This window comes from Grampus griseus (genome assembly GCF_964374135.1).
Source record: "Grampus griseus genome assembly, chromosome: 2".
Taxonomy (NCBI): Eukaryota; Metazoa; Chordata; class Mammalia; order Artiodactyla; family Delphinidae; genus Grampus; species Grampus griseus.
In genome coordinates this window covers 142,286,719-142,304,975 of record NC_139018.1, presented here as the reverse complement: position 1 = coordinate 142,304,975, position 18,257 = coordinate 142,286,719, and the positions used below count along the sequence as shown (strand labels likewise).

General features: G+C 40.6%; 2 protein-coding genes across 3 annotated transcripts in view; one reads left to right on the top strand and one right to left on the bottom strand.

Annotated features, from left to right (window-relative positions):
- The window catches only part of EFL1 (elongation factor like GTPase 1), a 136,991-nt gene extending 136,794 nt beyond the window's left edge, over positions 1-197 (bottom strand). For both annotated transcript variants that reach the window (XM_082648564.1, XM_082648565.1), the window contains exon 1: positions 95-197. The gene's annotated coding sequence lies outside the window, so the exon portion shown is untranslated. The remainder of the gene's footprint in view (positions 1-94) is intronic.
- Positions 198-291: 94 nt separating this feature from the next.
- Positions 292-17,255, top strand: SAXO2 (stabilizer of axonemal microtubules 2; the record flags this gene model as incomplete). The annotated part of the gene is given in 9 exon segments (XM_082647457.1): positions 292-413; positions 2,474-2,653; positions 8,894-9,093; positions 16,314-16,398; positions 16,400-16,583; positions 16,585-16,611; positions 16,615-16,842; positions 16,844-17,158; positions 17,160-17,255. Coding segments are annotated over 9 exon segments (1,353 nt in total). The 5' UTR covers positions 292-375.
- Between the last annotated feature and the right edge of the window lie 1,002 nt (positions 17,256-18,257).

Here is an 18,257-nt window from a genome sequence, read left to right as displayed (position 1 = left end):
CTCCGTCCACGCCCTGCCGCCGCGGCGACCCGGGACCCCCACTGCCTGGAGTTGGCGGAAGAGGACGCCCGGACGCCTGCGGGCCCGCACTTACCGGCTGCCGCCGCCCAGCCAGCCCAGCTCGAATCACAGCGCCGACCACACCACGCGTATCACAAGCCCCCTGACCTCCGCGTCCACCTTACGCCCGCGCGCCGGGGGCGGGGCTGAGAACGCACGACCTTTGACCCGCCTGCGTCTCTGGCGTCGCCGGAAGCAGGCGGAGCATCCGTTAGTCGCGCGCCCCGCCGGTTACCTGTACTGAGCCCGGCGCGGTGGAGCTGAAGAAGCTGCGGCTGCGGAGAAGCTGTGGAGCTGGTCCCGCGAGCCGGGAGCATGAGGACCTGGTGTCTGTGTCAGATTTGTACCTGCGGGTAAGAAACGGCCGGTGTGGCGGCCGCCGGGGCTTGGAAGCGAGCTGGGGTCTCGGGGAACGGAGCCCTCAGAGTGGCCGCCCTGCCAAGGTGGAGGACGCGGGCCCAGCGACGTCCCACTTATCCCCGAGTCCGCAGATGCTCGCTGTTCACCCGCCAGCTACCGCGGGTTAAGCAGTTCTGCTTTGTCAGCTCCTATCCACGGGCGCAAACTGAAACGCTGTGGCGCCAGGCGGATGATATACACCTGTGTAGCAGCGGCTGGATGTCAGGCTGCCAAGTGTGGAGACCTGATCCGACGGGGAGAGTGTATGCCCACAAAATTTTTTTTAAATTTATTTATTTTTGGCTGTGTTGGGTCTTCGTTACTGTGCGAGGGCTTTCTCTATTTGCGGCAAGCGGGGGCCACTCTTCATGGCGGTGCGCGGGCCTCTCACTATCGCGGCCTCAGTTGTTGCTGAGCACGGGCTCCAGACGCGCAGGCTCAGTAGTTGTGCCTCACGGGCCTAGTTGCTCCGCGGCATGTGGGATCTTCCCAGACCAGGGCTCGAACCCGTGCCCCCTGCATTGGCAGGCAGATTCTCAATCACTGCGCCACCGGGGAAGCCCCTATGCCCACAAAATTTAAAATAAATAAATAAAAGGAAACGGAAGGAGAGTAGAACGGTGTGCAAGTCTATGAGTTTTCGACCTGTGTTAGGCTTTCTTCTGTTCCTAGCTTTCCATCCCCGCCTAACCATATTCCCGTTCCCAGTCCCATCCAGACTGCTTTCCTTTGGGATCTGACGGACTGAAAAGGTAGTAGGTAGTCTCCTGAAACCCAGAATTGGTCAGTGAGCCCTGCCTAAGCTGTAAGCAGTCATCTCCTTCCTCAGCTTCCTTGCTGACCCAGGGATTAGACGACTATTTGCTAAATAAATATTATGAATATGTCAATCCTGTCGTACTGTAATCCCCTCCAAAGGAAAAACACTTCACATGGTGATGGAAAGCAGTTTCCCCGTAGTTTCATGGTAAATGTTGTTTTTAATTACTAATTGGATGTAGATTAGAAGATAAGTCAGCCTTTGAGGATTTGATTCATATGTGAAAACCCTGATGGCCAAAAAAATTGATTAATTTTTTTTTCTAATCTTTAAATTAATTTCTATCCAACCTAAGTTCCTTTCCCATCCAGCTGTCAGGAAATTTCAGTCTTCATTATGTTGAAGGCTTCCTTTTTCCCAAGCAGTAAAACGGTCCAGGGAGCAGAGGCATTGCCAATGCAAGAGGAGTCTTCTCTGGGCTTTAAACATTGGTAATGCTTCCCACTGAAATGTCTCTTGCTGGAGTTCACATAATCCCTTCAAGAGTGGTGCCACCGCTGCTTTGAAGTTTATGTTTGAGGTACAAGAATCTTGGCAAAGCTGGGAGCCATTGTTGTAGGGTTCCACCTAACCAACTCTTGATATCCGGCCACCTCCTGGATCACTGATAGAATGGGGCAAAGACGCCTGCTCTTCTAAGAACTCCTTCCCCCTCATCTTCTACCTCCTTCCTCTCTCTGGGGAATCGTCCCCTCTTCCCTCTTTTGCAGTTCAGGACCACCTGTTTCCTCTTAGGACCTCATTTCCAGCAGGACATCTGATTTCACCTCTTCATGAATTGTGTTTAAAAAGACAGGAGAACGTGTTGACTTCAGGCAGCTTATATCCTCGGCCCTTCCAAAAGTCCTACAAGAAGGAAATGTCAGGGTCCTGACTACCTGCTTGAAATAAAGGAGGGGAAAAAACCAAGGAGAACAAACTCATTAATATTTCAATACATTGCCTCTCTTTAGGAGGATCAAGATTGTCAAAGAGACCACTTCAGGGAAATTTTGACCTGCATCTGCTACTTTTTCATCTTGCTGTTTGAATCTTTTTTTTTTCATACTATGTAACTAAATCTTTTCAAATGTCTGTTTCTTTCACTATATCAGTCAAAACAACCATCCATCTCAGAATATCGTTTTCTCTGCAATGTGTATATACAATTGCTCATGTGCGTTAAACTATGATAAGTTATTTATGTTTGCATAGGCGACATCATTGCCCACATGAAACCACAAGGATTTATGAAAATTCTGACTTGTCTTGTCCCACAGCTGAATATTTGGAAAACTATCCTACGTATGGCAGTGTTCTTCCACCTCAGAGTCTGAAGCCCAAGGAAGAATTTCCAGCATATCGTTGTAAAATGGAAGGAATAACAACATTTAAGTAAGTATCAAGAAACTGTTTGCTTTACCTATTTTTCTCCCCACTCTTCTGGGGTTTTTTGGTTTTTGAATTTTTGAATTTTATTTTATATTTTTTATACAGAAGGTTCTTATTAGTTATCCATTTTATACATATGAGTGTGTATATGTCAATCCCAGTCCCACTCTTCTGGTTTTAATAAGGTGTTTTTGTTTTAAACTCTTTAAACTATTTAGTTGATTTAAGTTGAACCAGTTGACTAGTTGAGTCACAACTTGAGGAAAACAGAAAGATGAGAATTAAGTTAAATGAGAAAAATGAGAAGGAAAGGGGATATATAAAAAGTTCTATTGATTGTTTTTGTTAACCTCCTAAAATCTCTTGTGTTTATCTGTTTTCCATTGTGACCAGAACCTAGAGGAATGCAGCAGCTTCCTAATGGTTATGTTTGTATCTACTCTAGCTTTTGCATCTCTGATCTGTTTTCTAACTTTAGCCAAGATGACCTTTTTATGTACTGTTTATTTTTTATTTTATTTTTTTATTGAAGTATAGTTGATTTGCAATGCTGTGCCAATCTCCGCTGTACAGCAAAGTGACTCTGTTATACATATACAGACATTCTTTTTTTATATTCTTTTCCATTATGGTTTATTGACAGGATATTGACTATAGTTCCTCATGCTATACAGTAGGACTTTGTTGTTTATCCATCCTATATATAATAGTTTACATCTGTTGGGACTTCTCTGGTGGTCCAGTGGGTGGGACTCTGTGCTCCCAAGGCAGGGGGCCCGGGTTCCGTTCCTTGTCGGGGAACTAGATCCCGCGTGGATGCCACAGCTCAGTGTTCACATGCCGCAGCTGGGAAGCCTTCATGCCGCAACTGGAGATCCCGCATGCTGCAGCTAAGACCTGGTGCGGCCAAAATAAATTAAAAAAAAAAAAAAGAAAAAGAAAAGAAAGTTTACATCTGCTGATCCCAAACTCCCAGTCCATCCCTCCCCATCCCCCACCCCCCTTGGCAACCACAAGTCTGTTCTCTATGTCTGTCAATCTGTTTCTGTTCTGTAGATAGGTTCATTTGTGCCATATTTTAGATTCCACATATAAGTGATACCACATAGTATTTATCTTTCTCTTTCTGAGTTATTTCACTTAGTATGATAATCTCTAGTCACATCCATATTGCTGCAAATGGCATTATTTTGATCTTTTTTATGGCTGAGTAGTATTCCATTGTATATATGTACCACATCTTCTTTATCCATTCATCTGTCGATGGACATTTAGGTTGGTTCCCTGTTTTGGCTATTGTGAATAGTGCTGCTATGAACATAGGGGTGCATGTATCTTTCTGAATTAGAGTTTTGTCTGGATATATGCCCAGGAGTGGGATTGCTGGATCATATGGTAATTCAATTTTTAGTTTTCTGAGGAACTACCACACTGTTTTCCATAGTGGCTGCACCAGCTTACATTCCCACCAACAGTGCAGGAGGCTTCCCTTTTCTGCACACCCTCTCCAGCATTTTTTATTCATAGACTTTTTAATTGTGGCCATTCTGACTGGTGTGAGGTGGTACCTCATTGTAGTTTTGATTTGCATTTCTCTAAATACTTAGCGATGTTGAGTAAGATGACCTTTTTAAAATGCAGATCTAATCGTGTCACCTCCCTGCTAAAACTGCTGTTATATTTTCCCATTATATTTAATGTATACCAAAATCCCTTCATTGTTTGCTCCCTGCTTTCTTCTCTGATTTATTTTCACTGTAATGCCCTTTGCACTCTTACGGTTACATCTCATAGGACATGTTTCATTTCTTGGAAGTACCAGGCTTCTCTTGTCACAGAGCCTTCCAAGATACTATGTTACCTGCGTGGAATTTTTCCTGCCTCTTTACCCTAATTAATGCCTATTCAACCTATAGCTCTTAACTCAGTTATCACTCTGAAAAGGCTTCACTGACACTCATCCAGTTTTCAGGCTAGGTAAAGGTCCCCTATGTAAGTTCTCAAAGCATCTGCCTATTATTTATCATTAGATTAGTTTCAGTGTTCCATGAAAGCAGGAACTATGTCTGTTCTTACCTCAGCATTCTATTTCCAGAAACCTGTTACAATGCCTACTAGCTCATAGTAGGCACTCACTATTTACTCAGTGTGTGAAAGACAAAAAAGTCCATTTAAGCCTAAACTTTTCGTTTGGACTCAGCTTTTTTGATCTTTGTCAGTTCAATGGGTTCTTTTCTCTATTTTCTTAATGTGTACACTGTATTCAAGGTACAGTCTTAGGCATTAAGTGTAAAATTATCAATAAAGAGAGGTTCTTGCTTTCCAGGAACTCATACATCAGCTTTCTATAATTTAGGGTTTTTGAAATGCTCTGTAACAACTTTAATTTTTAGTGCTATCCATTTTCTTTTCATTTCAGAGTTTATTTTACTTACCTAGCAAAGGTGGAGACCTTCAAACTTTTACTGCAGTACTTATACCTTTAACATTTCAGACAACTCTTGCAGTGCTTTGGTGATTCCAGTTACTTCCCTCATACTTTGGTGTGATTTGGAATCATCTAGAAAGGTTAAAATTGCAGATTCCAGAGCTCCACCTAAAATAGTCAGTAGACAATGAAGTGGATCCCAGGAATATGCTTTTTTTTTTTTTTTTTTTTTTTTTTTTGCGATACGCGGGCCTCTCACTGTTGTGGCCTCTCCCGTTGTGGAGCACAGGCTCCAGATGCGCAGGCTCAGCGGCCATGGCTCACGAGCCTATCCGCTCCACGGCATGTGGGATCTTCCTGGACCGGGGCACGAACCCGTGTCCCCTGCATTGGCAGGCGGACTCTCAACCACTGTGCCACCAGGGAAGCTCCTATTCCTTTCTTTCTTGATGCCTTAATGATTCATAACAGAAATTTGAAATAAATTTCACACTATTCATATTTATTGAATAAAGATTTTGCATTTAACCAACTCGAAGTGTTAAAACCAGGAAAGTTTAACCTGCCACATCTTTCTTTAAAAGGCAATTGCTTTTCAATTCTGGGCTTTCTCAGTTGCCTTGTTCAAGTAGCCTGTAATAGTAAACAAATAAAATAAAATAAAAAAAGAAATGTCCCAACTCCCAAAAGGTTCAAATATGCCAACAAAAGTAAAACTTCCATTTCTTAAATCATCTTTCCACTTACTAAAACATTAGATCTTTTCTTCATAGTTTGACTAGGGAACTAGCAGTATTTCCAAGAGCCATATTCGAGGGGTTTGGAACTCTTGCTTGACTCCCTCATGGTGACCATGTTGACTAGGCAGTAGAAAGCAGCTGATTCATCTGTACAAACAAAGAATCGTGTCATTCTGTTCTATACTTTTCTATAATATAAGAAGAGACTGTGTAAAGAGCAGATGTCTGGACTTGTACCGGACTTTTGATCCTTTATAGCATTACAGCTGTAGCACAGTAGATTGCCAGAGTTGGCAGGAAGTCTGCCCTGAAAGTATGATTCCAGACATGTCAAATGTTTTAGGATATATCAGATGAAGAGTGCATTTACCCTTTACTACTTCTCCATAGAAAGTTGCTTTGGGTTTGGAGGTAAACTTTCTAACTCTTAACTAATCTTACTAGAGAAACTAAGACTTCTAAGCTTTCTCTGTCCTCTCTACTTCCTGATTGCGTTTTAGCCTGTTCCTCTCTAGCTGGTATTTGGGAAGAGCAAAGAACAACTCAGATGTCTTGAGAAGCAGAGGTATGGGATTTCTACTATTATTTATCCACTCAATAATATTTCATAAGCATTCGTTAAGTGTCAGGTGCTATGCTAGGCACCTGGGATACAGTGGTGAGCAAAACAGTCATGATCTCTGTGCTCACAGACGTTGCAGTCTCGTGAAGGTGGCAGTCAAAAACATCACTCAAAATAAGTATAAAATTGCAACAGTGATCAAATCTATGAAGGATAGGCGCAAGGTAACTTCGGATCCAGAATAAGAGGCTTGACTTTATCAGGGAAATGAGAAAAATGAGCTAAAATCTGAAGGCTGTAAAGCAATTAACTGGATTAAGACGGTAAGAAAGTGCCTTCCAAGGAGAGAGCAGCATGTAGCAGGAAGGAGCATGAAAAGAAGGAAATTGTCAGAGAAGGCCAGCAGGAGCAGAGGAAGCAAGAGGAAGCACAGTGTGATTTGAAGCTAGTGAAAGAGGCCATGTTCAGTTTTTTCTGTATCCTTAGAGCAATAAGAAGCCATTGAAAGTTTCTTTTCTTTCTTGTTTTTTGTTTGTATGTTTGTTTGTTGAGGGGGGTACGAAAGAGAGGTGAGGAAGAGGCTAGGGAGATGAGGGCAAGAATGACCTGATCAAATTTATGTGTGAAAGGATTACTTTGGGTGCAATGTAAGAAAAGATTGGAGAGAGAACTAGTAAGTGAGTTTAGGAAGGTATTGAATTGATTTGAATGAGCTATTATGAAAGCTTGGAATGGTGATGAGAGAGAGAAAAGCAGATTTAAGAGATATTTAAGAGGCAACATTGACAGGAGTTGATGATGAACAAAATGTAGGAGGGAGGTAAGGCGTGAAGGGTTAGTCCTAGGTTTCTGAGTACAGCTGAAGAGATGGTGATGCCAGTCAGTAAAATAGGGAACAAGCCAATAGGCCCAGATTTGTTGGGGGGAAATAGTTTGATTAGGGGTATACTAAGTTTTGAGGTACCACTGAATATCCAACAGGCCACTGTAAAAACTGGTACGGAGCTAAGAGAGGAGGTCTGAGTGGAGACGTACGAGTGAGAGGTGTTTCCATATAGTTAGTAATTGCAGCTGTGGGAGTAGAGGCGTTGTCCTCAGGAGGGAACGTTGGGTGAGAAGAGGAGAGTGGGTAGCCCCAGTGTCGAGGAACTGCCCAACTTCATGACTGACTATAGGAGGGCGAAGCTGCGTAGGAGACCAAGAAGAAATAATGAGGAAGGCAGGGAGAGAGAATTTCTCAGAAATAGAGGGAGTGGGCAATAATGTCAATTAGGACTTGAGAGGTTAAGTAAGATGAGGGCTAAAAAGGTCTGGTGGATTTAATCACATAGAAGTCATGGTGCACCTTCAAGCTGTGTTAGAGAAGTGACAGTGCTGGAAACCAGGTTGAAGTGGGTTGATGGGGGTGAGGAAATGGAGTTAACAAGTCTAAGAGGTTATATCGTGACTAGAGAAGGGATTCAGTGAGTTTTGGTTTTTGGAGCTTATGGACATATACAGAAAATATTGATTAATACAAGTTGGTTTAAACAAATGATACAATGAGTGAAACAGTCCATAGTGTCCCAAAGAAAAAAAGCAATTTTGAAGACTTTTAGTAATTTGTAGAGCTAACATATCATCCTTACTGTGTACTAAACACTCATGTGTATGCTGTACATGCATGCATTTGTCAGTCCTTCAAACAACCCTATGAGGTAGATGGTATTATTGTCCTATTTTATATCTAAGGAAACTGGAGCATAGACAGAGTAAGTTACCCCACATCATAAATCTGGTGAATGACAGAGCCAGGATTTGGACCCAGGTAGTCTGATCAGTCTGAGTCTGTGGTCTCACCACCCCACCAGACAACCTCAGTGTCTGCAGTACAACCTCTGCCACATAATGTTATATAATGCCCAGGGTGGCTAGGGTACCATATGACTCCTATCCCTGGCAAGGGCTTCTGGGGATCTGAAGATGGATAAGACCCACATCAACACTATGAATATGATTCATGTCTAAAGGCCAGAGTTTAGACATAAATTATTTCTTTAATTGATTACTTAATGAGGAGCAAAAAGACAGCATGACTTCAAGAAGAGAGCATGCCCAAATAGTTTATTAGAGTCTTTAATAGGATGAATAAGGATTTTGACAAAATGGACCCAGGCGATATAGTTAAAATTGTTTTCAGATTCATTGAATCTTTAACCTAAGATTTCCTTCCAGGTTAGGAAAAAATTCAATTATTTGAAGATTTTATTTATGTAAGATCCAATTAACTGAGGATCCATTGTAAAGCTGTTTTGAAAACTAGGATTTTTGACATTTATTTTTCTTATATGTAGTCACTGGATAGGACATAAAGGAATTCAATAATCTCTTTCAAGTAGCTTATCAACCATCACCATTTTAATATCTTCTTAGACTTTTCAAGTAAAAAAAAGTCTGGAAAATTTTAATACTGCATTGAAATACTTAGAAATAAAAGAACCTGTGAAGCTATGTTTCAAATGTATATAGTTCAGGTCGGATTCTCGTCCTTATGAAATAGTCAAACAGCCTCACCATGCACCAGAAGAATATAAACAAAAGCAGGGGGAGATTGATCTTGGTACTACCTACAAACGGCATCTTAATTCTTGTAGAGTGCAGCGTGTGGCAATAGCTCAGCCTTTGGAGAGACAAGTTAAAAAAGGGAAGTTGGATACTGTCCCAGCCTATAAAGGTAACTTGCCATTTCAAAAATTAAAGAGCCAAAAAGCAAAAACTTACTTCCAGCTTTGAGATCTAACATCAAATCATGATTTTGGTGCATTGCCAAACTTAAGTCTCCGTGGCTTAAGAAAAAAGTTTTTTCTCTGTTGTCTAAATAGTATTGTATAGTGAGAAAAAAACAGACTATTTGCTTGATGGAGAGTTAGGAGACCTGGATTCCTGTCCAAATTCAGCCACTTAATTAGTTTTCTCTATCTCAAACCATGAAAACAAAGGATACCACTGAACAAGCAATATGTCATATCTGTCACATTATGCCACATGTAGTCGGTACTGTTCCTTTCCTTCCATCCCAGAATGAGTTGAAACTTTACTGAGCATACTGGAGCCTTTGAGAAAGTCAAATAAAGAGCAACCCTCTTCTCCATTCAAGTTCTGAACCAACCAGTAAAGCAAAAGAGTTAGCAGGTAGAGAACCAAAATACTCCCTTTATACTGATAAAGGCTGGAATAGAGGGTGAAGCTTGCATCTGTTAGCAGATGGTCCCTGATACTGAACCTCAGAATACAATAGGCTTGTCCACCCAGTGAGACAGTGTTGGAGCACCACATAGGCAACCTGCTCCTCCGAGACTTCCAGCATGGAATACCTTCTGCCTCCTGGCAACTGACTTGGAAGAGTAAGGACTGTACAACGTACGACCAGTTTCTTTCCAAAAATCAATCTGATTATATAATAGTCTGTTACTTTTTGGCAGGGAGTGGGGTCCTTTATTTTTAAACAATAGGCTATCTTGTTCATATTTTTTCTGTATTTTTTTTGTTAATAATGTAATTGCATATTTAGGCTTAAAGCCTTTTCACTAGATATGTGACATAACTGAATGGGTATGTCCTAATATAAAGCCCTTTTGTATGAGTGATGCCATCCACAATAAAAGTAATGATTTATACTTTAAACCGGTAATAACTGAATACATCCTTTTTCTTTAAATGTCACTCTTACCAGTTTAATGGGTAACTAAAGTATATGGTATCAGTATGCTGTGATCTATATGTCAGCCCAGGAGGGAGATCTATACAAAGCACACATTTTTAAGACAATGCATGTGGTGAACAAATATATTGTTATAATCTAATATAGCATATAGTAATTGCTAAGATATATGTTTATTGGTATGCAGAGGGGATAGTGTATTGTGTAATAATTTGACATAAAAGATAATTGGTGAAATGTCTGTACTAGGTCTTTTAAACAACCGTAGTAAGATTTTTTCTTTTTTTCCCCACATAGTCTATTTAAAAATACAACAATACTGATATTCCTTGATGCTGTGACTATTTACATATGACACACACACATACACACCAACACTAGTTCTGGCTTCTCATTACCTGGGTTTCTTATAGATTCCTGTACTTCCACTCCCGTAATCCAATGTTGAGGATTCCTGGGTTCCTTCTGGCCTTCTCTCTCCTCATCTTCCCTAGTGAGGAAAAGTGATCCTTGTATTTCCAGGTTTTCAGGCATGAGACAACAAATACTAAGGGCCAAGGGAATAATTCGTCGTTCTGCGTGATGATTGTACTGCAGGTTTTGTAGATACCTACTGAAGGACAGGTCTGTAGCTAAAGAGAAATCATAATGTGAAGAGACTCTGTCACTGTCACCGAAGAATTAGAGAACAGAGCAAAGGCAGAAATGGGATATGATTAAAAACAAAAACGAAAAACTCTACAAGATGGTGAGAAGGGTGACATCTAGATTCTGGAGATGTGGTTCTGTGAAACTGGTGGCTCTTAGACAGAAACATACCTACCCCTAGCAGCCTTGCTTTAGAAATTCATTCAGATTAAAATGTAGATAATGAAAATAGGTCAGTATTTGATTTGATACTTTTTAGGGATTACTCTTCTGTGTGCAGGGCACTATAAGGAATAGAGATCTGAATTGAGCATGGTTGTTGACATTTAGAAACTTTACAGTTGAGATGATAAAAAAGAGCAATAATAGCCTGAAGAATTAAATAGTCATCCGAGAAATAAAAATATGAGATATCACAAGAAGGGGCGAATAATTCACTAGAAAATTAATAGAACAATTAGGGCTTCAAACACTTAGACTAAGCAAGATATCACTCCAGGCTAGTCTGGGAATGCATCACAGACTAGTAAGTATTGATATATAGAAAGAGGAGGGATATCCTAAAAGCTAGGATGAGATGAGCAAAAAAATCATAAAGCCAGAAAAATAAGAGAGTTGTTCAGTGAACATGGTGGGAACCAGAGAATTTCAGGATCTAAGAGATTGGTGTATCCAAAAATGTAGGTTGAGATCAGCTTGTGAAGTCTTGGTTGTCAGACTGAGGAACTTAACATTTTTCTGGTAGCCACTAACATTTCTGAGTTCTGCTACCAGATAGGATATAGCAGATGGCAGAGAGCCATTACTTCCACTGAAACAGTTTAAAAAAATACATAAATTTTTAAAAACCTTTTTTAAATAGAAGCAAAGAACTAAAATTACAGAGACAGGGGAGCCCTTCCTAGATAAGTTGAGATGGCCAACTGTGTACTTCTCTGGGAGCATTTGTCAAGTCTAGGCCAAGGCTGAAGATTAGGGTAGCATCAGCAGCGAGACCCTCCTAGGGGAAGGAGCAACTGACATGTAGGCCAGTGTGACCAACTGGAATCTGTAAATACCCCTGATGTGTGACTGGTTTTCCTTGTGGGATGTCTGCTGAGTGATTAGGGGGCATGGTGGGCTAGAGGACTGGCCTAGAAAGAGCCCACAGAAATATCCCACAGTCTCACTTGGGAGCAGGTGCTTAGGGGAGAAAGTCCCACTAAAATGAAGGCTCAACCACAAACACATCACAGGTCTTGTCCTTGAGAAACTTGTAACTAGAGGAAGACCATGTCTAACTGAAGGTGCCGCTGAATGCCAGCCGCGCTCAGTTCCTGACTGGATTAAGGTGACCTGCCCCATATCCTACCTGCGTAACATAGGAAAGAGCAAGCTGTCTTCTGTTGAAAATAACATCGATTTTAGTTTCTATGGTTTTCTTATACATGACATCCAGCACAGAGTAAAACATTATGAGAACTATGAAGAATCAGGAAATATTTAAAGAGGTGATGGTCAAGAAATTTCCAAAATTGATGAAGTAATCAGGCTCCAGATTCAAGAAGCTCAACCAACCCCAGAATAAACACAAAGCCACGTCTGGCAACTGTCGTTAAACTTCTGAAAACCAAGTAAAGATAAATTCTTAAATTATAAATTCTAAAGATAAATTCAGTTAAAGGAAGCCCGTGCGCAGCAAAGACCCAACGCAGCCAAAACTAAAATAAATAACTAAATTTATTTTTTTAAAAAGAGAGTTGAGCCTGGACCTGGACAACAGAGGAACACCCTATCCACACACACACCCACCAGATTACTGAGCACTGAATAACAAGCAACAACAGTGTACCATTGGAGAGAAGCAAGGTTACAGAGAGACATTCTCTGAGGTGCAGGTGCAAAGAGAATGCCTAAAGCTGAGGATGGCGCAGAAATTAAGAAAACCAGCCCGCCTCTCCCCCCGCTCCAAAGCACAAGATAATGCCAAAGGAATTTAAAGCTGATGGTACGCTGAAGGTAAGCCTAGCAACAACAAAAGCCAAATCTAGCTCAGCTGCTGATTGAGCTGACTTAACCCCCTTCACTAAAGCCCTGGCAAGTGAAGATGTATATCCATTTCTGGACATAAATACTATTTATCCCAGTCTCTACTGTGCTACACACAATATCCAGCTTTCAAATACAAATTATAAATTGCACAAAAATAACATTTTATGGAAACACAGCAATGCCATTCATTTACGTATTATCTATGGCTGCTTTCATGCTACGGTGTCAGAACTGAGTAGTTGCAACACAGACCATATGGCCCACAAAGCCCTAAATATTTATTTAATGAAAATGAAAAAATACGATATTAAAATGTATGGGATGTATCTAAAGCAATGCTTAGAGGGAAATTTATAGCATGAAATGTTTGTATTAGAAAAGAAGACAGTCTTAAATTAACAGCTTAAGAGTCCATCTTATGAAACTAGAAAAATGAGCAAATTAAGCCCAAAGCAAAGTAGATGGAAAGAAATAATGAAGAGCAGCAATCAATGAATCTGTAAACAGAAGAACAATGAGAAAATCGATGAAACCAAAAGCTGAATCTGTTAAAAGATAATGAAGTTGAATAACCCTAACCACACTGACCAAGAAAAAAAAAAAAAGACGCTAACTACAGATATCAAGAATGAAAATAAGGATCTCACCATAGATTCTGTAGAACCTTATTTTACATTATTGTTTCTTCTATTTCCTTATTCTTATCTTTGATGATTTCATCAGGTTGCTGTTCATTCCATGTTTGCCTCAAGAAGGCAAAAATTAAAATTTAGGAAGTAAAATTGACAGGATTGGAAAACGACTTGAAACAGGGAGAAGGGAGTGAGGGAGAGAAGATTAGCTGGGTGAAACCTTTACCTGAGATACCAAATTCAAAATAGTGTTTTCTTGTTGATGTGTTATTTGTGGGGAGTATGAGTCTGAGCAAGATGGTGAATTCAGTTGGGGCATACTAAACTTCAGTTTACCTCTTGTACATCTGTATAGAGGTGTCTAGTAGGAAGATAGATATGTTGGTTTGGATTTGAAGGGAGGTCTGGAGTGGAGATTCAAGTTTGGGAGTCATCAGCTTATAGGTAGGGGTAAAACTGTGAGGCTCGTTTGATGATCTGTAGATTGAGAAAGAAAGCGTAGAGCCCTCTGACTTTATAAAAATTGGCCCCAATTCCTTAGTGCCATAAGACAACACAGGGAACAGAGTCCCAACTACCAAAAGAACTCACATATGCAGCTGAGGACTTTTGTCCTCAAAGAAGAACCTAGAACAGCTCGCTATATAAGGATGGAGATGGAGCTCCGCATAGAAATGTTCATGGTGAGCAAACACATGCAAGCACCTCATGGACTTAAAACTGTTCAGGAGAAAGCAAGCTTCCTGTCTAGATTTTAGTGGCTAGAAAGCAAAAGAATGAGCTGAGGCAACTGGATTGCCCTTATCTAACAAGGGTAATACTGTAGCTGCCAAATGAGCAGACTGCATTGTTAGATGTGGATGGCATTATATTTTCTTTCCATAAGTGTCATAAGATACTAAGAATAGATGATGTTAATAAAGACTGTGATGTTTTAAGGCATTGCTATAGAATGTTATTAATAAATATTCTAGAGCAAATAATAAATTTTCTAGGCATATGAGCATAGGAATATTTATGGGAGGCAAATCAGTTTTCTGCAGTTATCTGAAATTGATATTCTTGCTGATACATGCTGTCAAACCTTGTCTCTCAGTCTCCAAATTCTTGCTTCCTTTTTGAAAACCAAAGTTGTTTGTTAAGGGAGAAATATTCTGTTTTTCTCTCATGAAATTAACATCATTTTCTTGTAGACATTTTGGCAACAAAGGCTCTCCCTGTATGTTTATAGGGAACCATAGGTCTTCAATAACATCCTATGGTTTCCTTTTAGTTACTGAAAAATAGTGCTGTAATTTTATACTTTAGATTGCAAACAACAGAGATTCCTTCTTGGTGCCTCAAGAAAAAGCGAGTTTATGGTAAAGCTCTATGTGAACTGGAAATGGTAAGCTATCGGGTACAGAGGAAGCTTGAGGGAAGAGCTGCTCCCTTCATCTCTGCCATGAGCTACATGGCTTCTCTCACAGCATCTTCACTTCCCTTTACACGTCTTCTCTGACTGCCATTCTACTAACTGGCCTCCCCTGACCATGTATCATCTCTGTTTCCTTACAAGTCTATTGTGAAGTCTTCAACTTACCATAGCTCTCCACTTCTGCTTCATGGCATCCTTTTACATTCTTCTCCCACTTTTATCTGGCTCCGTATTTTCAAATTTAGGTTCACAAGAACGAGAATGTGCTTGACCCAGGTCATCTTTTCTTGCCAAGTTGTTTCTTGCCAGGTCTCTACTACCCTACAGATTGCCTGCTCTTAGGTCAGGTGTCCACTCTCATTCACACATTTGTAGCTTGAGGGTGGTGGGAGTAATCATTTGGTTGAAGACCTGGCAATCTTGGCAGAAATGCCTATGGCTGAGGAATTTGTCTCCTCAAAGGAGGTATCCACATAACAAGCATCTGAGTTTTGGCCTTTCCAATAAACAGTGCATGGACTTTAGCCTAGATTCCAATTCTTTATCTTGTATATCTTCTGTCTTTTATAAATTAATTTTTGGTATTTAGAAATACATATTTTGGGGTGAAGTCAATTCTGTAGTAGTTCTCAGCTTTCCACCTTTCTTATCTAGAAATGGAAAACCTAAATAACCCTCAGTTGAAATATAAGCACTTCAGTTTTCCATGCGTGGTTTAGGTAAGCTGCAAGAAGCAGAATTAAGGTATTTAACACTAAATCCCAGACTCAGCTCTGATATTCATTTCTAAATTCCACGTACAATTTCTAACACTTTAGAAAGCACTCAGTTTTGGCCCCTCACCTCTAGATGACCCTTTATCGTTCAGGAATGCCTTGAAGCCCGTTTTCTCCAGAGGAAAAGTTGAAGCCAGTGATCTTTCTGGGACAGTACCAGTTACCCTGTAGCCTGTGTCTTTGCTCAGGGAGTCCAGTAGGCTTCCTAGGGTACAGTGGAGTTGAAATTTTCTCTTCTTTGAGGAGTCCCTTCGAAGCAAGGAGTAATACCTACATCATTTTTGCCCACACATCAGGGCCCTTGATTTTATGGTAATCCCTGGATTTCATGTTTTACTTTAGCATTTTGTAAGTTAGAGCAAAAATCCCAACCAGTTCCTGGGAACACAACCATAATCTCCTAAACTCTGTCTTCACCCAAAACACAACCTTCTTGGCTTTCAAAAACTATCAACAATCAGGCTCAGATGTTCCATTCCCTGATGTAATCACAAGAATCTTAAAGTGGAAAGTTACACGTATTAAATTGGAGTATAGGGAAAGGAAAGTGGAAGTGAAGAAAAAAGCGTAAATCTGAGGGGAATCAGTGAAACTTCATACTTGATTGGTGTTCAGATTTCTAAAAAATGAAAGGATGGCAATGAGAAAAGTCAGTCATGATTTTTAGAAGGTGGTTGTTTTCTTCAGTATTTATACATGCTCTTTTTTTGTTGTTTTTTAATTTTCAAGATGATTATAGAGCTTGGGACATTCAGAAAAGTGAACTTTATAAACAAGAACAAACTTACTATCCCCCTACTGTGAAATTTGTAAACAACATTTCAGGATGACTGTGTACCTTGTGAGATAAAGCCTAGGCAAAGCTTTAAACCCAGCCCTGCAGTCAAACATTCTACAGTCCCCTTTAATGGTGATACAAGTCATCACTTTGATTACGTACCTCATCAGCTAGAATTCAAGTTTGCGAGGCCAAAAGAAGTTTACAAGCCAACCAACCAACCAACCTTTTGAGGATCTCACAACTCACTGATATGACTTCCAGGGGCTTGTTGGTGAAAATGCAAACATCTGCAGACCTCCATACACCAGAGCTCAATTTGAAAGAAGCACTGAATTCCGTGACAGTTTTCAACCATGGGAAATCCCACCACCCGAAGTCAAGAAAGTACAAGAGTATGTCCCTCCCGCAGGTATCGTGCAATTACACAGCACAAGCCACATCGATTATGTTCCATATGAGGCCAGACGTGTTGTTCCTTCCCATCAGGCCAGCTTCTCGTAGAAAAAATAACAGTGTTCCTTCCCAAGGAAAAAGCACCATGAAGAAAGATTTTCCAGCATGGGAAAGTTGTTGTCAAAGATTTATTAATATTAAGCAGGAGCAGCAGATCCCCAACCCATCTGGAAAGTTTGATGGTTTGAGCACTTTCAGATCTCACTATGTGCCACATGAATTGATTCCAACAGAGAGTTGCAAACCTGTAAATGTTCCCTTTAAGGGTTCTATTCCATTTGATGACGTAACCGTGTACTCTCCCGAGTGTGCACCAAAGAAACAGGAAATCTGCCCTGCCTGGTTATCCTTCTCCTCCAGGTTATATCTTTGAACGTACAAATTCCCGAGGTCATAAATTCTTCCACAGGATCGCTCCCACGGTGAAGGCCTTCTAATCATCAAATCATGTTTAAAAGGAAGCTAACTAACAGAACGTTGGTTTCCCAAGGGCAAAACCAATTTTCTATGGTAGAAGAAAAAGTTTATGAGAGCTGAAAAAAATCATGTTTTAAATTTTTAAACGAGATTTAGAAAATTTGTTACAGGAAATCAGGATTTTTTTTTTAAATTTTATTTATTTATTTATTTTTGGCCACATTGGGTCTTCGTTTCTGTGCACGGGCTTCCTCTAGTTGTGGCAAGCGGAGGCCCCTCTTCATCGCGGTATGCGGGCCTCTCACTGTCGTGGCCTCTCTTGTTGAGAAACACCGGCTCCAGATGCGCAGGCTCAGTAGTTGTGGCTCACGGGCCCAGTTGCTCCGCGGCATGTGGGATCTTCCCAGACCAGGGCTCGAACCCTTGTCCCCTACATTGGCAGGCAGACTCTCAACCACTGCACCCCCAGGGAAGCCCCAGGAAATCAGGATTTTAAAACCCATTTTGTATTAATACTTTAACCAAGTTTGTTCTTTAATATGCGTTCTGAGAGTTGCATAATGTATATTCCCATCCGAACTATTTTAATCCAAACATACTTTCCGGTAGCTTGCCTCAATCTGCTATCATTTGTACATGTGTTTATAATTATGGAAATTATAGGGTTATTCATATATGAGTTATTTATAAGTGCCTTAGGACTAATAGAACACCATTGAAAATGATACATGGATTCTTTTCATTGAAAATGATGCATGGATTCTTTTTTCAATACAACAGTATTTTTTTCCTTAGATTTCAAGGCATCTGCATAGTGAACCCTGAGTCAAGTTTTGGTTGGTAGTGTCAAGATGGCTACACTGCTCTTCGCTGTATTCAAGTTAGAAAGAGGCATTGTGGTGTGACAAGTAAAGGCTCTGTGGGTTGGGAATCAAAGCACCTGAGTTCAAGTTCCAATGAAACCAGTTTCTACTTGTGCCATCCTAGGCAAGTGACTCTTGTCTTTGAGCCTCAGTGTCTTC